The sequence below is a fragment of the Phaethon lepturus genome, unplaced genomic scaffold (assembly GCF_000687285.1).
Source record: "Phaethon lepturus isolate BGI_N335 unplaced genomic scaffold, ASM68728v1 scaffold29890, whole genome shotgun sequence".
NCBI classification, from domain to species: domain Eukaryota; kingdom Metazoa; phylum Chordata; class Aves; order Phaethontiformes; family Phaethontidae; genus Phaethon; species Phaethon lepturus.
Genome location: NW_010510261.1, coordinates 20,120 through 42,642, shown reverse-complemented (window position 1 = coordinate 42,642; position 22,523 = coordinate 20,120). Strand labels below are relative to the sequence as shown.

At 51.9% G+C, this 22,523-nt stretch overlaps 1 protein-coding gene across 1 annotated transcript in view; it reads right to left on the bottom strand.

Annotated features, from left to right (window-relative positions):
- TECTA (tectorin alpha) overlaps positions 1–11,489 on the bottom strand; it is a gene marked incomplete at its 3' end in the record, with an annotated part of 19,212 nt that extends 7,723 nt beyond the window's left edge. Inside the window, 8 exon segments of the mRNA XM_010296430.1 lie at positions 1–23; positions 560–1,130; positions 1,417–1,829; positions 4,308–4,473; positions 5,047–5,184; positions 9,203–9,490; positions 10,801–10,934; positions 11,465–11,489. Coding sequence (XP_010294732.1) covers positions 1–23; positions 560–1,130; positions 1,417–1,829; positions 4,308–4,473; positions 5,047–5,184; positions 9,203–9,490; positions 10,801–10,934; positions 11,465–11,489 — 1,758 coding nt within the window.
- Positions 11,490–22,523: the final 11,034 nt, after the last annotated feature.

Below are 22,523 nucleotides of genomic sequence, written 5' to 3'. Positions count from 1 at the left end.
CTCTGGGCACTGCACAGCCATTGCTGTGGGTGTGCAGGGGAGACAAACAACAAGAGGACCGTATTACAGCATTGTTTGGGGCCGATTACCTCTTTCTCATTGACGCGCAACACAGAGCGAGCCGGGAGCCCCACTTGATGGTAGAATCGTCCCCTACGTTTCCCTCCCGTGCCTCCTCAGCCCTTCCGCTTGTGCAAGCAATAGCTTCTCCAAAGCAGCCCCAGAGGGGCCAGGCCACCTGTGGCTACTTAATGCTGCAAGCAGGGAAGGCGTGCTGTCGGTCAGTCCCCCTTCTAGCCCAGCCTTCGCCTCTCATCACAGCAGCTGACTGTCTGCAGAGCGATGCGGAGCTCCCGCCTCGTGCCTGACTCATGATGCCCTTTTGCTGGCACGGGAGTCTGACGCCACGGAGAGGAGGGACTGATCGGCTCTCACCCTGCCCCCTCCCCTGGATTTCTCCCCGCTCCTCTCATGTGCTGCTGGGCATACGGACAGACGCTTGAAATTGCTCCCCTCCTCTAGAGGTGAAAGCTGCCGGCAGGGGCACACAAAGGCTTACCGCATCCCGTCTGGGCGCGCCACTCTCCCACCGAGACGCCCAGGGCCTGGCACACCGCGGCGTATGCCTGGATGGCTTGGCACAGACCGGTGCTGTTATCCCGGGCGCTGCAGAGGTCATAGACGCAGCTGTGGACGAAGGCGGTGGGGTCCACAACAGCACCGCACTCCTGCAGCGGCCCACTGCTCTTGTTGATGAAGCCACAGTATTCGGCGGTGAAATACAGAGACTCGGTGGCTGCATCGCAGAGGCTGCAGTTGTCCAAGCAGCCGGGCGAGCATTTTCGCTCGGGGTGTGGCACTCGCCAGCTCTCGCCCAGGTCTGTCACAGACGTGGCCAACCTCCCATCTGAGCGGAGGGTATCATCCTTGGGGTCTTTATTGTAATTCCCACAAAGACCACACGTGGCATTGATATACGTGCCCGGAACAGAGACAGAGGCGTAGTGTTGTCCGTCGTAGGTCACCAGCAGGCCAAAGTTGGTCTCCAGGGCTGTGGACAAGCCACTTTGGTAGACTTTTATTGCGCCCAGTTCCAGAGAGATGGGTAGGGACACCACCGAGTCATCCACCTGCAGGAACAACACCAGGAGACTGACCCGACGCGTCAAATAGCTTAGCCCTCCTACCGGGACGCAGACACGAGCCATGCAGCCCCGTGACATGATCTGAGGGTTACGAACATGCGCAGAAGGACAGCCACTGGCAAGCTGCAGGCATTTGCCGCCACGCCCGTCACCCATGCCCATTCCGAGGGATGAGTGGGGCCCAGAAGTGCCCACCCATGCTCTCTGGGCCACTGTTATGGTCTTGCCGCTGACTCAGAGGCAAGTTCTCCTGTTTCGGCGGAGCTCTTACCTTCGCTTTCCCAAAGCCGCCCTTTGGGAGGACAATCTTGTGTGAGTAGACCTCCACAAAAATATCCCTCAGCCAGGAGACGGAGGAGCCGCCTCGGTTCTCGTTCTTGGCCTCCACGTTGAAGTAGGGCAGCTGGGAGCCTGGCCAGCACTGCCTGGCGAGGAGGTAGGAGCAGGAACCCTGGAAGTGAAAGAGGAAGCCGTCGAAGGTGTGGTAATGCGGATCTCCGAACACCACGCAGGTGCTGCTCTCCACCGGCACGCACTGGAAGAACTTGGTCTTTGGCTCGCACGCTTCAAAGGGGCCGCAAGCCATCTCCTGGCAAAAGATCTCGTTGTTGAAGTCCAGACAGCGGCACTTGGTGGTGCAGTTGGCATTATCCCAGAAGATCTCCCCTTGACGGAGAAACTGTCCTAGAAAGACAAAAAGGGAAAGACCCATGCTACAGCACTTCTGTAAACAGAGGAACAAGCTCTAACTGCCCCACGTCAGTCCTGGGAGGGGTCTGCCGGCCCTACAATCGAGAGCACCACCAAAGCATCCCACTGCCGGGCTTCTCAGCTGCTTTCTTCATGCAGGCTTCTCGCAAGAGACGCTCAGCGAAGTGCTGCCATCGCAAGGTTCATTTTTGATGTACGACGCGTCTCCTTCAAGTCCTACCCACGCTGCAAGTCCGCGGGATGGTGCGAGCGCCGTCACGAATCCAGGATTGGTGCCGCACCACACGGGCTGGCTAACTTGAAGGATATTCCTTCCGGTTCGGACGCCTGCCACCCTCATCCTGCTTTGGTATCGTGGACGCAAGACCCATCAGTGCTGTTTTCTCAACGGGAAAGTCCACCGGTAAACCTCTCATCTTTTGGAGGCCGTTTTGAAGCGCTGTCACTGTGCTTGCGCTTCGGCTTTGTTGCCATCTCCATAATTCCTCTGTTCACATAAATTTGGCGGTCAGAGAGCGACTCTGCCATCAGCGGCCCAGAAGCGATTTGCTCCTGTTCAGAAAGCGCTTGTAGTAGTTATGAAACATGAGAGCTGCTGATAAGTAACTTCCACACCACATACCAGTGACGACGGGAAACGACACGTGGTTGTGCCGCAATAGACTGAGCAGACTTGTTACATGGTGGTACTATAAAGGGAGGCAGGTTTGTCTGGCGAGAGACGTGAGAGGCAGAGAGAAGATGGGAGAACAAGGATGGCAAATACTTGTGAGAGTTTTCCTCTCCTCCATATGGCCATCTTTCACACTTCTCAGGCGTGCGCTGCCTGAACTTACCTCTCCTGAACTTTTTATTCCCTTCCCTGCCTCACACTAAAAAAGCTATTTTCTGCTTCCCTACGACAAACAACATCTCCTCTTAGCGAGGCCTGCTTGCGAGGGCTCCCACGCCAACCATCCTGGTGCAGCGGATTTGGGCAAACAAGTGTCATGGGGCACGGTGGGCCCCCTCACCTCCGATGCCTTGCACTGCATCTCCTCTCTCGGGGGGTGACTGGCCATCTGCTGTGAAATGCAAATCCAGTGGCGGGATCTACCCACGCTGCCCTCGCCACCTGCAAAGCCGAGACTGGCTTTCGGCCCCTTTGCAAAGTCCGGCCTTTCTTCCTGGGGTTGGCAGCTGGAAGCGGCTGGAGCGATTGGACCCAAAACCTCCGCTGGGACTGCAAGAGCCTCAGAGTCTCACGGGCTTTCTTCGGTATGGTCCTAAACTGGGACATAAAGCCGCCGCATGTCTCAGAGTGGTAACATCTCCAGTGTCTGGCAGCAAGTGATGATTCTCTCTTGCCAGAAAGACTCCTGGAGCACAGCAGACGCTCCTGACAGTTTTATTTGTTGAATGGTAATGCAATAATGTCTCTGCAACAGAGTTCCTGTGCAGTCACTATGTGCATTTATTAATTCCTTTATAGCCCCATGCTGTCAGTGACACGTGCACCGACACTGTAACTGGTGCAGGGGCACAGGATTTGTCCTGTCCGGAGAGCCTGCTACTCCTCCTGCAGAAACAAGGGAAATGGGACTGCACCCTCAGCTTTCCCACTCTGGGGGCAAGAGGAAATTGCCATCCCCAGGTCTTTCCCCTTGCAGCCATCATGCATCACAGAAAAGAATCTAGAAAATGGCTTGGTGGCATTCTATCCCTGTGAAACGCTCGAGCTCCACCCACCCTTGACTTCCAGTTCGGGACAGAGGCTTACAGAAACACCGTGCTACTGAAATCCCAGGAAAGAAAATACCTAGCACCGACGATAGTTTTGTTCCCTGGCAGTTGAAAGCAACACCGAGAGCAGACTCCCGAGTGTTTACAGGCCCCTCTCGGTTTTCTCTGAGTTGCCAAGTCAGGTCTCATCTGCACTGAGAATTTGCCGCAAATACTGCACACGAGCCAGGTCCGGCCGTCCATGAGAGTGCTGACATCCCCCGGGAGAAGCAGCAACGCCAGCGGGGACAGAGGGCAAACAGCGGCTGACGACGGCTTCTTCGCATACACTGCCTCTCGAGAGGAGGCTCTCCCGCCAAATAAGACATGCCTGCGCTGACACAAATGACAAACCTCTGTCCACTCGTCAAGGCGTTAGCCTTTTGCTGTGGGCAGACTGACAATTACCGCTGGAAGTCGGGTGATGACTTTGCACTGCGTGCAGCAATTTGAAGACACACACGAGACCCGAACCCGCTCATGGGTTTCTGTCCCCGCAGCTGCAGCTTGAGGGGATGCCTTGACAACAACGCAAATCATGCAGCAGCCCAGAGCAGTCAGGCCCCTCTCCACCAGCTTCCCGATGGTGTTACCTTGTGCTCTGCTGCACCCTCTCAAAAAAAAAAAAAACCAAACAAAAAACCAAACTAAACCAAAACAAAAAAACCCACAGCACTGTATCCCCCTTACCTCTCAGGCTGCAGCCATTGGCTGGATCTATGTCTCTGCCATCTATTTTGAAAGCCCACCGCCCCGGGACGTTAACATTGGTCGTTTCTTCGATGTTGACTATGTTTGGGGTTCTGGAGCCCGGGATGCTAAAGAAGTTGGTGATATTTCCGCCATTGAAGCCAGCCTAAAACAGAGAGAGAACAAATTTCATCACCCATCTTTGCTACGGGAAAGCGACGCTGCATTGCCACACTTCTCTGTCTCCCGCAATAACTCCTGAGTGTATCTTATCTTCTTTGGTTTTAAAGTCTCTTTTGAGGGATTTCAGTTTTCAGGTAGTCTGGATGTGAATGCAAAGCTCAGCAGGTGCTACAAGTGGTATGGATGTATATTTACACGTTTATGTACGTATATACACATATGTATCCATATACGTATATATACACATGTGTATGTACGTACATAGAGATCTACGGGTGTACGCATTAGCGGCCGAGATAAAGCGAGGAAGTGACGGAGGGAGGCTCCCCTCATGCAAGGAACCTCACCCCCACGGGCAGCTGCACGAACTGCGGCACTGCTGTGGACACCACATTTTGGAGCGCTCGTCCCACTGTGCCCAGCAGCGGGCTTGCAAGGCCAGTGCCAGGGAAGTTGAGGGACCGAGCGGCATGAGCGAGCATGGATGCATCGGGCAGGTTACAGGCAGCCGTCCCAGGGCTTGACAGAGACAGGGATATGGGAGTGAGAGCCTCACCTGGGCCATCACCCCGCCGAGACCGGTGAGGGGGTCCCCTCCGCTGGCTGTCCCCGTGGTCCAGCTGATCTCATGGTAGTTAAATAGGGCAAAAGACGACACTCCGTCTGTGATCAGGACAGCTTGGAAAGTGTTTACCTGTTGAAAACCATGAGCACATTCACAAGGTGATACTGCTTTTCTCACACCGCTTGCCCGCCCTTCCGCCACGTTCATCTCCAGCCTGGCCGAGACACGGTAGCCTTGCAGCAAAGAGCAGCGGAAGCCAAATTAGACCCAAAATACGTCCGCGCTCGCTGCCACGACTCTGCCAGTTCCCGTCCGCCACCTCCACCCGGGATGACGAGACCATCTTCGATCCAGTTTGATGCCAATAGATGGCAGCATGAGAACAAGCTCGCGGGGAAAAAGCAATCGGCAGGATTCGCCTTGTTATGACCCGTTATCTTTCATTACCCTATCTTAGCTTTATTCCTCGACGCGTTATCTTACCCAGTTCCCCTCCGCATTCCTATCCTACAATACCGTTAAGGGTGGATTACATCCCAGTCAGCCATGTATATTATGCGCTTCACTTGGCTGCCAAATCCCCTTGCTACCTGCTAAATATGCTGCTTGCGTTCTTCCTTTCACTTGAAATGACTCTGCATTTCCAGCCCCCAAAACTCCAGACACATTCAACACAACTGCTAGCCCAGGCCCCAGGCTGGAAGGGCACGCTTTGCCAGCCAGCGAGGGCAACATAGCCCCGAGCTCTTCCCTTTTACGGTTGCACAGAAAGACAGAAGTGGCCTCTCCCCTTGAGATATCCCCTCTATCCATGCAGATCCAGCAGCAGAGGTCATCACTGGGAACTAACAGCCAATGACTTCTGTCAGCTTTCTGCATTTGCCTGTCCTTCCCACCCCTGCCCATCATAGACCGCTCTGCACCGGGACCGTGCCGTGATACACCACCGCTTCTGCTGCCTCTGCAGGATTTTAGCGGGGGACGAAGTGTGGGCTGCCACTCTTAATTATTCAAGAGCAATACAAGGAACCCAGCTACCTGGGTGCTGCAAACTGTAAAGGAAACTACAGACACAGAAACAGTTATCAGGTGATACGGGATTGAACTGTCTCATGCTAAGGAAGCGTTAGGGCTTACCTTGCCCACGACACCCGAGCACCGCAAGCGGAGACAGCTGAGCCGCTCTGTGCTAACAACAGGTCACATGTGCCACTGGACGATGAGAAGATGCCAGAACCAAGGGGCTGGGCGTCACTTCGGCTCCACTTTACATCCCTTGCAGTGAACCCCCTAGTTTGATTATTGGTGCCGAGCACAAACCCCTGAAGACTGAGGAGGGGACCCCAGGGCTGCACTCACTACCTGTGTGCCACAAGGGATGCCGCTTACAAGGCACATTAGGCTCCTGCCGTGAGAAATCTTGAAAACGGAGGCGAGGCAGCCTGTACGAGTTGTCAGGGAGAGCGAGAGGTGTGGGCAGAGCTGCCTCACGGCAGCTGCAAATGGCACAGTTCGCACTGGGTCAAGAGAGAGAAAAAGCTGATGGGAAGCCACCCTTTCCGCTCCTGCATGCTTTCGCTGGGATTCTGCCTCCTACGTCCAGTTTCCTCTTCACCACCTTGGCCCACTTGCTCACCTTTGCCAAGTCTCTTCCCACGGCCGTGAGGTCAGAAGGCACTAACAGGTAAAAGCAGTATCGCTTCGATAGTGCAACACCGGCTCTTCGATGGAGCAACAAACCCGGCTCCGGGCAGGGGTGGTGGGAGCTGACCTGGTACCAGGAGGTTTAAGATGGCTGGCACTCCTTGTTAGGGACACTTATATGAACGACAAACATTTCCCCGTTTGGTGCTCGTGGCCAAACACTCATCCAGCACCCTAGCCGTCTAACGAGGCTCTCGGAAACTGAACCCGTTTGCTCGGGTGTCATCGAGAAACAGTAGGGACCACAGCATCCCCGAGGCCACGTTCACAAAATTGTTTTCTGCAGCTTTTCTGCATTGCAATGAATTTCCTGCTTAAGTGGCGTCGTGCTATTCCACGTGCCAACCCAGAGCCCTGGCCGCTATTGAACGGGAAGGCTGCTCTATAGCAAAATAAATTGTATTGTGTTGCAAATGTAATTCTTCAGGCAATACACGAATCTCTATATTGCTTGCTGTCTAAAAATATATATATATGTATTTTTTTTTTCTGCAAGCACTGCCAGGACTGGCAAAAAATACACATTAAATCTCAAGCCTCTCTAACAAATGGAAAAGAGCTGTACTGTTTATCAGAGCCAACTCCTCGAGACAGAAGGAGGCAGCTTTTCGGTCTAACAGTACACAAGCTAATCCTAAACAACCCTTTCCCCAAACAATAGCAGGGATCCCTCGCTTGCTACCTGCACCCCAAGCTTCTGCCCGGGCCCCACCAGCGATGTGCCCTGAAAAACATCACGCCACCATCCGCGTCCTCCGAGATCCGGCTCACACATTTACGGAAATATAACAGAGTTACCATGGCCGAGTTGATAGCGTGACTCTGCGGTCAGTCCGGATCGGCATCCCTGTGCAGACAGGTCAGTATTCCCTTTGGTTTTCCCCTTCCTATTTCAATGTCTGCACAGGATTGCAGAGCAGCCGTTCAACCCTTTTCTACGAGACGCCCTTGCCGCCCTCTTGAATTAGCGCTGCGGAGAAAGCGTTTCAGCCTCCACCGCAGAAAAAGCCATCATGATTTGAAAGGAAAAGGGTTTTTTTGCTAAATAAATACAAATTAAAGCTCCCATTTTCTCTTTCCTGTCTCCAACTCCTTGGAGAATGGATTACTTCCAAAACTTAATTTACCGCAGATTCCTGAACTAGGAACTTTTCTGCCAGAGCAGCCCTCCCTCCTCACAGAGGCAAGAAGCAAATAAAGACCTGAACTTCATTTCAAAGCTGCCATGGCCTTGCAAGGTGAGCTTGGGGTGCAAAACTGAGCAGACTCACATTGAATCCTAGGTAGAGGTGAACGGTGGGGAGGGAAGAGCGACTTACAAACTCCAGCCTCAAGAGAGTGACCGAGGAGAAGGGAGCGCAGAGCAGAAGGTTACGGCCAGCCTGGCAGATGACAAAGGGCTTCCCATCCACCTCCACAGCCCATTCTTTCCATCCCCCCACTGCCTCGCACGCTCTTTCTCCTGTTTTAGGTGGCCCCGCTGCCTCTCCCGGGGGCTGAGCACGGGACCACTTTGTCCTGGACCTCTGTAGTGGGCAGTCCTGATCCAGCATGGCGGGCTGGCAGAGGGCCGCCCTCCAGTCCCACTTCGGAACGGGACGCAAGCATGTGCATGCTTTGGCATGCCCCTTACTCTTTGCTCCATCCCCGGCCACTGCTCGCCACATCGCAGTCTCAGGAGGAGCCTGCTCTATGCCCACGCCCTGAGCACCTCGGCACGCTCGGACGACACACACGTGGCAGGGCTGCTTTCTGCACTGGGCCGGCTGCTACTGGGTGCTTCTGGGTCTCGCCTAGCAGCCCGGCACCATTACTGCCACAATAACACGCCTTCAAACTGAATCACTCCGTATAAACTGACAGCACAGGAGCGGGTGGGAGCCTTGGGTGGTTTACATCATGGCAGAGCTACTGCTCAGTGCCAGAACTTTGGCTCCTTTTTATAAAGGTCTTTCTTCCAAGGCGCCCGTAGCCCCCCGCAAAAAGAGGCTTTGTTTTATCACTGCAGAAGCACAGGTAAAGTGAAGGTGGCATATCACGGTACAGAGGAAAAACGAAATCTGCATTCATACCTAACAAGAAAGAACCACATTATGATCAAGCCAAAAACTCCTAACTGGTGCCAGAGCCTTAGGTTTAGACATGCTGCCAACCAACACAGAAGAGGCGATGCTTTCCCTGGAGACCCAAGAGCCGGGAGCAAGGCTTGTACAGGTCCCGCGGGAGAGAATGAAAGGATTGTGGTGCTCCTCTGCCTGAAAAGGAACCGAGGAGCGGGAACGCAAAGCAATTCACTCAGTTTTACGAACAAAGGCTGGGACGAAAAAAGGTGGGGCGCTTTTTTTTTTTTTTTTTAAAAAAAAAATACACACACACACACACACACACGTGTACTCAAACCATCAAACACCATCCATCAAGAAGCACAGCTGATCGCTCTTACCGGAGTCGTGCTGCTTCCTCCATAGAAAGTGACTTCCTCCCAGGTGACAATGAAGATCCAGATGGCAGAGAAAGAGGACATGTCTTTGAAGTGCTTGCGGATGTCTTTGGAGGCTCTCCTCAGCAGCTCAGGGTCCATGCTCTCCCTGTAGTAGATTTCTCCCCGGATACCGTTGTGCACGTCCGCCCAGAAGGGCGCGACAAAGGCCCGTCCGTCCGTCAGGGGGAAGGCTTCTGGTGTGAACTGGCTGACAAGCGCGTTGAAGGAAATCACACCGTTGTTGTTGACCTGCACAGAAAGACCCGCTTTTGTTTGAGCAAGCCTTTTGCTGCAGGTAGCAGAAAGCTGCTGGTTTATAAGAAAACGTGAGGTGAGCAACTTCTGGCAGAAGGTGGCTTATAATAATGACGCTCGGTGAAAGAGCCTGACCATCTAGGCAGAGATTCAACTTCATCCTACCAACGGTGGCCACAGGCTGAACGTGGGAAGCCCCAAGCGGGACAAACCCCTGAAAAGCCTGCAAAACAGGGCTCCTACGGGCCAATACAGGAGAGGCACCCATCAGAGTGGGACGGCACCTGGCTCGGCTGTGACTCTGCCTTGGGGGCCCAGCTTTACCCAGCCTTTGCGAGTGTAGCTCGGCAGCACTGAGAGGCCTGGTCGTATGACACGGGTGGATGCACGGCACGAGGGCTCCCTGGCCAAAGAGCTAAAGCATCAGCTTGCTGCCTTCGGCTTTGTTGTCTGCATCGGACCCTGGTGCTCCCCAAGAGCAGCATGACACGTGGTGCCAAGGGCAGCATCCCCAGAGTCTGCTGAAGATGGTCCCCAAAACAACTATTATTTCTGCAAAGCGTGGAGAGCAAGTGGCCCTGCTGTCCCGGATGCTGAAAACACCCACCACACCAGGGTTCGAAACCGCCTCGGGATTACCGCTTTCCTAGTATCGCCGTGTACAAATATGAGCTGGTCAGGCAGAGGAACAAACGCCTCTCTTCTGAACCTGTGGGGCTGGCAGGTTTATATCCTGCTTTGGACCGGGCTTACACAGAGGCCCGCTCGCCACAAAACATCGACGCGCTTGGGACCACGCTGACTTAGGCCCCTGCCTAAAGGCACTGTTTCAATGCGCTCAGGTAAACCCTCTGTTAGCCCGGCCCAGAGGAGCCGGTGTCCTCTTTGCCAGGCTTTCGCTGCGCTGCCATCCTAGAACAGCGGCAGCCTGTCCTTGTCTCGGGCATCTATATACAGGTCCAAACAGTTGCCCTTTTTTTCGCCACTGCAGGTCTCTGCCTGTTCTTTTTTCTTGTCATCTAACAGGAATAATGTTCCTTGTGTCAAGGCCTTAGCTTTGCTGTACCATTTAGTCACCTACAAAGAAAATTTATTGCCTTTTATGTTCCTTCCCCATGAACATTAGCCCATTAAATATACCTTTGACTTTCTTAATCATAAAACCTATCAGTTCATGAAATCTAAGAACTTGTCAGGTAGGTGCTAATAAATCTTCCGATACCTGACGACGGGGAGAGTGCATTTAAAATGCAGCCACTAATGGCAAGGAAAAGAATAAAGGGAAGGTCTGCTTCTCCACTTACATAAACGCTTCTGTACGGTGCTCCAAAAAAGATGAATGGGATGGAGATCTTAATTTCAGGAGAGCTTCCATCATCAACTTTGGGCGTTTTCGTGTCGTTCTGCCAGAACGGATACAGACTCGCCGTGGTGTGAGCTGCAACGGGAGGGAAGAGAGAGTTCTTACAGCAACGTTGGAACGGTCCTGACTTCAGAGAGGCCACGGTAGGGGCCGCAGAGTTGCCCATCACCAAAAGTTGACCTCCCATGAAGAGCAAAATTGCTGCCTTGCCTTCACCTCCTTCCCCAGTGCATGCGGAAGGTCTGCTGGCCGCTGGCTTGGGCCTAAGCCGTACGAGGCTTTGGGGTCGGGGTGAAACTATGGCATGCGCTTGAGGCTGCAGATTAACGGCGACTAGCTAAACCTGTACTTGGCCACGATGCCATATTCTGCATCGCTGCTGCTGAGGAAAAGAGCACCAAAACCCAGCAGCACCAGCAGCCTAACGTTGGTCCAAGCCAGGGCAGAGATGCTAGCTCTAGGACAGGGTCATCAGAGAGAGCCTCACCCAAAGGCTATTTAGGGCGACAGCAGAGTGACCACAAGACGTGCGTACAGTTCGCAGCTGCACATTTTGCTTTCCGTGTGACTGTGGTTGAGTCATAACGCCTACGTCTCAGTTTCACATTGGGGCAAGGAGAACAGGTCCATCTCCCCCTGCTCCAGCATGGGCAGGTGGTGAGGTGTGCAGGTGCCTGGGGACCAAACAGCACCAAGACCGACCCCCAAGGCTCCTGGCAGCAGCAGAGCCCTCCTGGGTGCCATGGCCAGCCTCCCCACCAGACCCCGAGTGCTCCTAGCTCCGGGTTACAGCCCGAGGTGTCGCGACTCCTCCAGGGTTTCCTGGCAAAATTAAGTTTCCTGCTAAAAGGCACTGCCAGTGAACATAAAATTGCCTCTCCTAAAAATATTTCAGAAGACATTTTTGACGTGTTTTAACACAGGCTTGCCACTTTCCACCAGGCCAAAATCCATTTTCCTTAGGCTCGAGTCGCAAGCAGGCACTTCTGGCCCTAGGGCACGTGTCCTTTCCCGTTCCAGCCCCTGCCAGATCTCTGCTGGCATCTCATCCCCTGTTCTTTCCAGTTAGCTACTGGAGCGGCTCCTCACCGAGCAATCAGGGATTTTGCTGGGTTTTCCTCCCCCTCCGCCCCTCTTCGATGTAGAAAAGCAGCTCCCTGTCCTCACGACATTCAATCTCGGCCAGCGTGAGCCACCGGGCCCCGAACAATCACGGCTCTTGTTCGCCTGGATTCAGGACATGCTTTTATTTCCTAGGCCCTACCCTGCGCTGTGCAGGGGCCTCCAGCCGAGGACGGCTCCCCCAGCACCCTGCCGTTACGGACGCAGGGGGCCCCCCCCCTGCCGTTACGGACGCAGGAGGGGCTCTCGGCGTGCCCGAGCCTGGGGATGCTCTCTCCTAGTCACCCTGAGGATGCTCCCTGCTCAAAACTGCCTGGGAGCAAAGAGAGTTGCCGGCTGACTCTTCTTCACAGGCTCAACTGGTCCCACTTTCCTCAGGGAGAAAGGAGGCGAGGGGAAGCCTGGCTTAACCTTGCTGGCGTCCCGACTTCCTAAGACACACACGTGTGGCCCAAGTGCCCCACCGGACAAAGGGAGTCGGCGTGTGACAGTGTCCGAGCCAGGAGCCTGGGTTTCCAGACATATCCCGGGGGCCACAACAAAACTCCTGGCTGCCAGGTAGCAAAACAAGTTGTTTCACAGCTGTTACATACCTGACGAGTTATTACAGCTGAGGTGTAGCTACGAGACATGGATTTCACTTCTTTTTTAAACAGGAAACTCAGCAAAAACTTCTCAATGCCAGCTGCTTTAGTAGTACTAGTGTGACACTACCATACCCTTGCACGCATCGCGTCACCCAGCCAAGCAACCCAGCGGGTCCCGCCGATAGTCATTTTTTGACGCGGTGGCATTTCCTACGGGTGAACTGGTGGCCTCGTTTCCCGCATAAGAGAAGAGAGCCACAACTTTTGCCTGAGCTGTCCTCAGCCTGACGACAGCTCGGCAGCTGACCAGGGAAACAGCTTCCACATTTCCTGACTCCCCAGCTCTAGGCTCCCTTGCTAGCGGTCCTCAAGCCCACCACACATCTAGTACCGGCCACGCGGTGCACATCGTGACATCACCAAACTACGGAGGCTTTTCCTGCCTGTACCAGCTCTGCGGCCCTTCTTTGAATTGAAATATGACAAAGATTAATCACTCCATGAGAATAACAAGCCAATCCCATGATTTTCAACATCATAGAAAACCATGGCTTGGAAGGGGTCCCCTGCTGCCGGCTGGTCTCACCTCCTGCCCAAAGCAGAGCTGACCCCATGGTCAGAGCAGGTTGCTCGGGGCCTCGTCCAGCCCAGATGCGAATACCACCTCTTCACAAAACAAAACGCACCACGAGAAATGGGGTGTGAGCGCAGGGAGAGGCTTCCTGCTGTGGGCTGCAGCCCTGAGATCCTGCCAGAGGCACCCCCTCTTCTGTCAGATGTCCTCCGCGAGCAGCCCAGGGGAACCTCACTACCCACAAACCACGATGCTTTGCTATCGCTCACCCAATTTGCCCTTTACTGGGCATAGGTCGGTCAAGCACGCTCCTCAGTCCTAACACCAGAAATTTTTTAAACTCCTATTTCATAGCGACTGGCCAGACCATCACAACCTCTGGAAGGCCCCGTGTGCGCACACACGGTCGTGTAAGTGATATATGTGCGCGCATGTCAAACTTTCACCGAACTGAACAACTTCTGTGGTCTGTAGGTCCCGCCGGCTTTGCCAGCTTCGTATTCAGCACGGCGTGCCAGCTCCTCGTTTAATGTAAACTATCGTCGCTTCATTGCTCTCAATGAAGCGAGGGCCATTTGCGCAGGCTGCCGATCCATCTCCCGCGACGCAAGCTGTTGCTCACGCAAAATTGGCACCTGTGCTTACACACAAAGGCACACCAATCTCCCCGCTTAGCGCTCACCCTTAAAATTAGCAGTCCTTCCCTCCCTCCTTATGGGAAACACTATGTTGAAGCTGCTTCTTGTCCCTGCTTCAGCCAAGGGGCTGGGTGTGTTTTCCAAGCCCTCCATACTTGGGGGGTCTCTGGGCACAGCACTGCTCTGAGGGGACCGCTTCACCAGCACAGCTGACAAGCGTTGGCCTCCCAGCACCCGAGCAGGAGCTACTCACCTCGCTGCCACGCAGTTGTCACCAAAATGGTCACCCAGGTTCCGAGAAACGATCGCTTATTCATCCTACAGGAAGGAAAGAAACCTGGACATGCATCACATCGGTAGGAAACTGCATCTTGAGCGAGCCTCACCATCGCTTCCCGACGGCACCTGACCACTGCTGACACCTGGACGTTTTGGAGATGGAGGTCCCTCACCCGCCAGGCAGACCTGAAATGCCTACGTCGTTAAGCGGTGCAATGGGACTTCCCCAGCGATAACAGCAAATCGCCCTGCAGGTATTAAAATAAGCCCAGAACCACACGGAATAACTGCTGCTGTCACGCAGCGTTTGGAAGTTGTAAATAGCCCTGGCTCTCCGTGGGCCGTCCGTTCTCCCGATGGTTCAAACGCAATTCCTCCCCAACCAGCTTAGCGCGAGGATGGACGCTTCTGCCCGACTTAAGGGCAACAGCTTCGCGCTGCTCCAAATGCGAGAGCCGACGCAGAGCTGTGCCGCGCTCTCATAGTTACGGGCTTCAAGAGCTGCTTCCACTAATCCTTTGTGCTGGCTGCCAACACAACGATCGCTTACCGTTTTTTGATGATTGTGGAAGAAGCACAAACATTTACACAGCTGGGCAACTCCTTGCTGTACAGGAATCAATGATAGAGAGAGAAGCAGATACAGGGCAGGGAAAATGAAAGTGAAAACCTGTGCCAGCTTTAATTCCTTCCGTGCCTAACGCAATTTGTTACTCATTATTAATCCAATAGAAAATACTGCTAAAACACCTGCTTTGATTTCTTCAGCCGTCGCTTCCGTTCATTACAGCACGCACGGCTCACCTAGAGCTCCCAGGAAGGTATCGTGTGCTCCCAGCGTGCGTGTGCCTGCCAGAAAAGTACGCGACCAGCTTCAGACACAAACTATATCGATGCGTTATGCATAGCCTTAGCTTCAATACCAGCCTCTCTACCTTCTCAGCTTTATACTTCCCATGCACTTCAATTGCACGGACACACCGCCTACAAAACACAGCGTCTCTTTATTATCTTCCCTATAAATCTCTTTCTGTAACGTATCGAGACCGACACATCCAACTCCTCTCTAAGCGTACCCACGTACGCGCATAATGCGTACAGGGCAGGACTACAGCAGGGAACACGCCATCGTCTGTCTCACTTTGCTTCCACTTGACTCCCATTACTGGGAACTCAGAAAGCGTGAAACACGGCAGAAGGAAAGTTCCTTCCTGCTTCACTGCTCCTCAGCTGCGCCACTCGCATCAATGCTGGCCGCAGCCTGCTTCCAGCAACAGCGTTTTGCGTTGAGAAAAATTCATTCCATTGTGGAAAAAATTCACCACATTCCCTACCCTGAAGGGATGAAAAGAGGACAACAGAACTTCCTATAGATGGTAAATGTGAGTCACTGCAGATTCGTGAGCAGAGACCAGGCAGGCAAGGACTACTGGACAGTCTGGCAGTCCAAGAACAAAAGCGAGACTGGCACCACTTGGGAAACATGACAATGAAGAGTATCTTACTTAACATATCACATTCAAAAACTTTTAGTATGGAAAAAAATTACCAACCTGTTTCGTAGACTAGAGGAGCAATCGGGTCTGAAATTTTTGATCAATCTTGGTAGACCAGGGAGAATCCTATGTCAAAGGAGAACACATGCTGGCCCTTCTTTGCCAATTATTGCTGATGACTGAAACGATGTCTCGGTCCCTTTGCTCTCGCAATTGAAAAGTCCGTTTTCTTCAATGCTGTTCCAGGGCCGGAGGAGTGTTCAGTTGCAATCGCAACTGTTGCCGCTATTGATAACCAACGAGCTAATCTGGAGATCAGATTCTGGCCTGAAGAGGGAAAGTAGCCTCTTTCTTCCCCAAAAGCTCACCCTCTTCAGGTGGATTCAGATGGAAATGTCAGCGAGCCAGAGCTGGGCTGACGGCTATGCTGCTCAGCATTGCTTTTTGCTGAAGGAAAAAAAAAAACCCCAAACCCTCAGAATAATTGAGCCCCTTCCTCCTTTGTGCAAGTGAAAAAAAACCCCATCTATATAATGTTACAGGATTAGCATTAAACAGTGCTAGGCTTAAAGCACCGTTCAAAGGCAGTGCCCCGAAGTTTCAATGGAGTTACTTTTCCATCCAAGTCTTGCTTTACTTTCTGTAAAGCAACTTCTGCTTTACAGGCAGAAGAGGAAAAACTTACCCAGCGCAGCGTGCTCTCTTCAAATCCACCGGAGAGGGTTTCATTGCTGTTTCCGTTTACACCCTCTCTGGAAGGGCTGACTGGTGTTTTTACTCAGGCTGACGGGTAGTTCCACTGGGGGACTGCTGTGAGTGTTATTGCTGTTTTCACTCGTACAACCTGCAATCTCCACGGTGGTTTCCCCTATCTCTGGTACCCTGGCTGCACGGCAGCCGGGAAAGTTCACTGCTGAAGTCCTCTCTTGGCACTATCTGCCTTCTCTTGCGGGCGCCCACAGCTCAGCCTTTTCTCTAACTCCATCTCCCGTGCCCTCCAACGACAGCGTGTCTCTGCAAGCCCGGGGGCTTTGCTAGGTATGCAACTACCTTGAGGGACAAAACCGTGGGCTGTGGGAGTAGCTGAGGCGAGGACGTGTCATCCGCAAGCAATTAGATGCTTGCGGGATGCTGAACGAGGACACCCTGGCCCTCCGTGCCTGTGCCCTGTGGCCACCCGAGCTGAGCAACTACCAAGGATGCTTCTTGTACCTGGTGCTCGGTGGCAGCCGGCCCCCCGCGGGGGGGTTCCCCCCCCCCCATCGGCAGGCTCTCGCACACCCTCAATGACGGTGCACGGGACCGCCACTAGCCCCGGAGATCAGTACCTGCCAAAGGTTTGCAGGCTGTAAGCCCCAAACTGCGGTACAGACACCAAAGCTCTTCATTCAAGCCCGATCTGTAGCCTGGGAGAAGACCTCTGCTTTAATTTTGTCCACATCAATGTCAGATGAGAAAGAGAGAGGAAGGGCAGAACAGCGGCTGAGGGGTGAAGGAAGCAGCCAGCAGAACCCCGTTAGAGAGCAGACTTTCACAGCCTGCATTAAGGCTCGGTTAAGACAGGCGGTGCTCCAACCCCAGCAGTCCGTCGTGGGAAAACAGCCACATTCTCACAGACAAAACTGCATGGCTCAACCTTGGCAGGAGAAGGATTTTCCCTTTCGACTTTTTGGGTGTGGGCCTTTTACTACCTATTTTCCCTGCTAGGAGGTAGGTATCCCTCCTGCGCTCCCCGTGCACCCTCTGCCTGCCCTTCATCAGGAATGGAGAGGGGGCAGGAATTTGGAATGCCAGCAGCCAAACAAGAAGCACATAAAAGCCCAGACCTTTTTTTTCAGGACCCAGGGCGCTCCTAGAAGCACATTTAGTAAGTTCACTCCTGAAGTGCCGTATCTCACCTCAGCAGTTCCTTTTAGTACATCAGGGCACCAGGCAGTACACTGCCTCCACAGCAAATCCCAGAGTTTGCCTTCTCTATCTTCCAAGCATGGCCTTGCTAGCAGGAAGCTTTCTTCTTTTTCTTTTTTTTTTAAATTTATTTTTTCCCTTTTCTAAACCAAAAACTACTTTAGGAAGGCAGGGTGATTATACAGCACTGCCTGATATTCCAGGAGCAGATTACTTCCAGTCTGCCACTCCACATTCCCTGGCTCTTCCTTTCCCTCCCATACAAATTTTAAACGTTACCAGACACAAGAAAATCAATTGACTCTTCTCTTTCTGTTTTGTAAGACAGAGAAAACTAGTGAAAATAGGTTTCCCTCTGCTCCTTTCTCAATTTAATATTCTGGTCCTGTTCATCCTGGGCAAGACTACACTGATGAAGTTTGATTAGGTTTCATCGCCTCTTTGGGGAAGACTTTGTCTTCTAGGCTATTTTCTTTTGGCAGGGGATGCTGCCATCATGCAGTGCTGAGCACACCAGAGCTGAACGACCGACCGCTGTGTCTTTTTCTTCTAGCAGAAAACTTCCTTCTCATGCCCCACCTCAAGAAAACAAAGCATTAAAAGATGAGACAAGGGAATCTCTGGCTGCTTGACCTCGGCAGAGCAACCACAGGCAGTGCCTTGTTGCATTCCCATTTCACGGGACCTGGCCCAGCCCAGGGAAGACATCCTGGCGAGGGGCTTGCCCGGGAGCTGCGTCCCATCTGGAGGGGCACCTCCCTCCCCAGGGTCGTTTGGTGTGGGCCAGCATGGGCTAAGCCCATGACTACTGCTTTAGTGGGCCATAGCACCCTTCCTATCAGCAACTACAAGCCTTTCCTCGAGGGCGAAACTCATTTTAACCCTGAGGCTGGTCCCACTGAGGACACGGAGCAGGAATACCGTGCTCGAGCCTTGTTCCTCACCTCGTCGTGGAGATGAGTCACCGCCACAGAGGAACACAGTCCAGAAGAGGACTTCTTCTTCCAGCACTGTGACTTCTCCTTCCGACAAGCAGCATCTCGCACAAATGAGGTGGCTGTGCCCAAGCGACAGCCCCAGCTCACTCGGCAGACAGCCCACACAAACAGAACAAAAAAGAAATCTCAGCAGCTTTCACTCTCCTGAAGGCCCATATTAAGCATGCGGGTGAGACGGAGGGAAACGTTTTGCTTCAGAGAACACAAAAGCTTAAAACTCATGACACTTTTCTTGTGTAAAAACTTACATAAGTTTATTGAACTGATCCAAACCAATTACCTATTTGGCCTGAATTCCACCGCTAAGTCTGCGAGCGAACCAAAGGCAAATTGTGGGAGTGGGAAATATACTCCCCGTGAGAGAAACCAGAAGAAAACGGAGATTGACTTACAGTTCTTCCTTGTTCTTTAAAATTACATATGGATGCATCATTAATAGGGAGAAAGAATAGACCTGCATGTTTAAATTATATTTGAAATTTCCACTCACTGCAGAAAAGCAATCACAGAAGGAAAGGCCCGAGATGGCTAAAGCCCCTCTAACATTGCTCTGGGGAAGGCATCTCTCTACCGCCTACAAAAGTGCCACATTCAAATGAGGCAGGCACAGCTGCCAGGAATGCATATTGTAGCCTCTGGGCTCCTTTCAGCACCTCGTTTGCATTTTCAAATCCACACATGAACAGAACCTACAGAATCTCATCTACAAGCAAAAATGGCAACCGACGGAGGCAGAGCCGCGCCGTCGCCTTCTTCAGATTACAGAGCCGAGTAGGCGAGGGCAAACCGAGAGCCTCTTCCCAGAAGCAACGAGCGCCATTAGGTGCGGTTCCTCCGAGCTGCTCCGAGCCACCATGGGCCGCACGATCATCTGCCACCGGGGTGTACGCAACTCCCAATAAAGGGGGTTACAAACCCCACTGAGGAAGCAGAAGACAGTCGTCACGCCATGCATATTTGTTAACATTTATGGTTAAGCGATCCTCCCGAAACATCTGGTCAAAACACAAGATATTCAATAGGAATGTATCCAAAAACACAACGGCACAGCATCTAATCTCAATACACGGAGCCGTGCGACACTTTGGTATATAGCTGCAACCCAATTCCTTCCGAACCAGGTGCTTTTCCATAGCCTGCCCGCAGCAGACTTTTCTGCATGAACTTGCACGAACAACAAAACTGTTCTTGACAAAAGTAGCCCTCGGATAGAAGGACACGAAAGCTAGAGAAGCTTGCAAATCTGTTTTCTCAAAGGAATGCAACAGAACCAGGGACCTTTCGCTAAAGCAGGTTTATGTCGACAACACTGGGACGCAGCCCCTCATGACACTGCATCGATTTAAATCAAATGGCCCACCCTCTCAGGACCCTTCCAGATTCTCGGCACCCACGTCAGCCCAAAACTCCCTCTCTCGCTGAGAGCCTTCCCCTCTCTCCCCAAGACATGGTCCCCTGTTAAGCGGTAACATGGCACACATACAAGACCCTTTCCCAAATGGTATTACAAAAGGAAAGTGAGCCAGCTCGGGGTATTTTACCACATTGGTTGCGCGCCATTTGGCCTTACGTTTCAAAGTCAATCATCTAGATGCATAAACTGTCCCTGGGTTTTGGACGTGACTCTTTCTCCTTGGGAAGCCAACCAAGATTTTTGGTTTCCACCCCACGACTGCTCTGTTAGTGGCGCAGGTGAATGGCTTGAGAATGTCGTCCAGAAACAACCTTCCCCTGATGAAGGCGATACTTGTATCATGACTTTTGCTGACTCGAAGAGACCAAGGGAGCCGGTTTGGGTGTTAGCACCAAATCCCCAGCAACTACGTGGCACTTGGCGACCTCGTATGCCAGTAGGTATTCTCTTTTTCCATCTTCCAGTTCCCACCAGCTCCGCCATAAATAAAAGCATGATTTACTGACAGTTCTGAGCTGGAGTGGCAGCAGCAACGTTCCCTCTGCGGGCAGGCTAACCTTTTGTGGGCAAACAAACTTAAAAGCACATACTTGGGTCTTCTTTAACATTCCAGTCAATTCTTTAATGGTCTTTGTTTATTTTCTTCTCTGAAATCAAGACATTTAATTGTGCTGAGGAAGTTGGTCAATAGTTACAGCATCTCGTTAATACCAATTACAATGCCATAAATATACCCACATAGGCAATTACTGCGCTATAGAATTAGGTCAGAGATACTTTCGCATCCCTGTCGGTCGCTTACCTCTGACACTGCAGCGACTGAGGGATAACCTACTTAAACTGGAGGTCAAGGGGAGAAATAGGCTTCTAATATTAAACAACCATATCTTCATAAAACTTTGTTTTATAACAAAATATCTTATTAAACACAACTTTTCCTATGCGTACGTATGTATATATCATACAGAAATGTTGGCTTAAGAGTTCTGCTATAAGGCAGCAAATGCCTTTCTCTGCCCAAATGGAAAATACATCTTCAGTAAAGCTTTAGCTTATAAAAGCATCATCTTATGTTACACTGCCGCCATCTCCCCGTTCTTTTGTTTTACGGGTACACACGGCTCCGCAGCTATGTGCCGCGGCCTCTATGCTACCTGTGGCGAGTCTCGCTCCATTCTCTATTGCTCATTTCATCGGGGCCAGGAGATCAACATTTTTGGCAGGGGGGTGAGGCAAAAATTAGTAACTTGTCTTAAATCCTCCCATTTTTAATCATTACTGGATGCAGAACTACTCCCCTCCGAATGGTTCCCACATCCTGAACCTGAAGACTACAAGATAATACTTCGTCCTACCCCACCCCATGATCTAGGTAAAATATGAAGACAAACACACAACTCCAAGAATATAAAGGAGCTCAGCGATGCGGACAAAAGCATCATGAGAAAGAAAGTGCACGTGGGGATAAGGGAGCATTTCAAAATTAAGGTTAGAAGTTCATGTGTAACTAGAGCTGTCGCTGCACAGCTTCAAAAACTCTTACACAGCTGCTTATAACTAGGCAATCTCAAAAGTCTTCAGAGAGGACAGAGGAACAAGGGAGGACACAGGAAAGAAAAATAAGAGATATAGAGGAAGGAGGGTTTCATCACACGAGAAAGGGAATCTGCTCTGCAGTAGAAAACAGGGGCTAATTTAAGCAGCAGCACGTGATGCCTACAAGGAGTGTGGGAGGGGGGAGCCAATGCAGATAGTGAAAACTCGCTTTACAATAAACGTGAGTCTAGTTGCTTTGTTACTAGTCTTCTAGAAACTGATCCGAGCCAACACATTCTCCTAGTTCGGACCCTAAGCAGGGAGCCCACAGCCAGGGCCCCACTGGGGAAAGTGCTAGGTTTCGTTTCTGGTGCAACAGCAACAAACACAAACTTCAACTTTACTCTTATTCCCTCCCTGGAGAACAATTTTAGCCATTCCACTTTCAGTACAAACTGGTACAAGGTTTAAGTGCATGTTGGAGGATCTCTTCAGCATCGTGGGGATGAATCACGGCCAACAGGGGAATCTGCTCTTCAACCCCTCTTCGACCTGTCAGTCCAGAAGCCCTTCCAACGCAACACCCATCCACTGCCTTCCAAAATTCACTTTGCAACGCACACGACAAGGGTCTCTCTGCCTCCAGACTGCCAGTGCTACAGGTTGCAGACAGTGTGTGAGATGGGTACAAAAATTAAAACTTTTTTTTTTCCCAAAAAAAAAAAAAAATCACAATAGGACAGCGTGGATATAGAGTGTGCGTTTTGAAAATAAGTTGTTTCTTTCTAATAGGGTCTCTTTCTTTCCCCCATTTTGTGCACTCCTACAAACCAAACCAATGGTGTTAAGTGGATGCACTAAATACCTGAGCTCAGAATCAAGCACAATACCGTTTTAGATCTTTTCAGTGAACTCGAGCGCAACAAAAGGTTGAGACAGCACCCAGCTGCAAAAAAATACTTCAGCAAGCTCGAGCCACAGTCGGATAGCTAGGCCAAAGGGCACTCTGGTGGAGCCAAACCCCCAAAAATTTAGAAAAAGAAAAAAAACAGGTCAAATTCTTCTCCCTTATAGGCCCTAGCATTCTTTAGCTTGAACAACTGACCATTCAT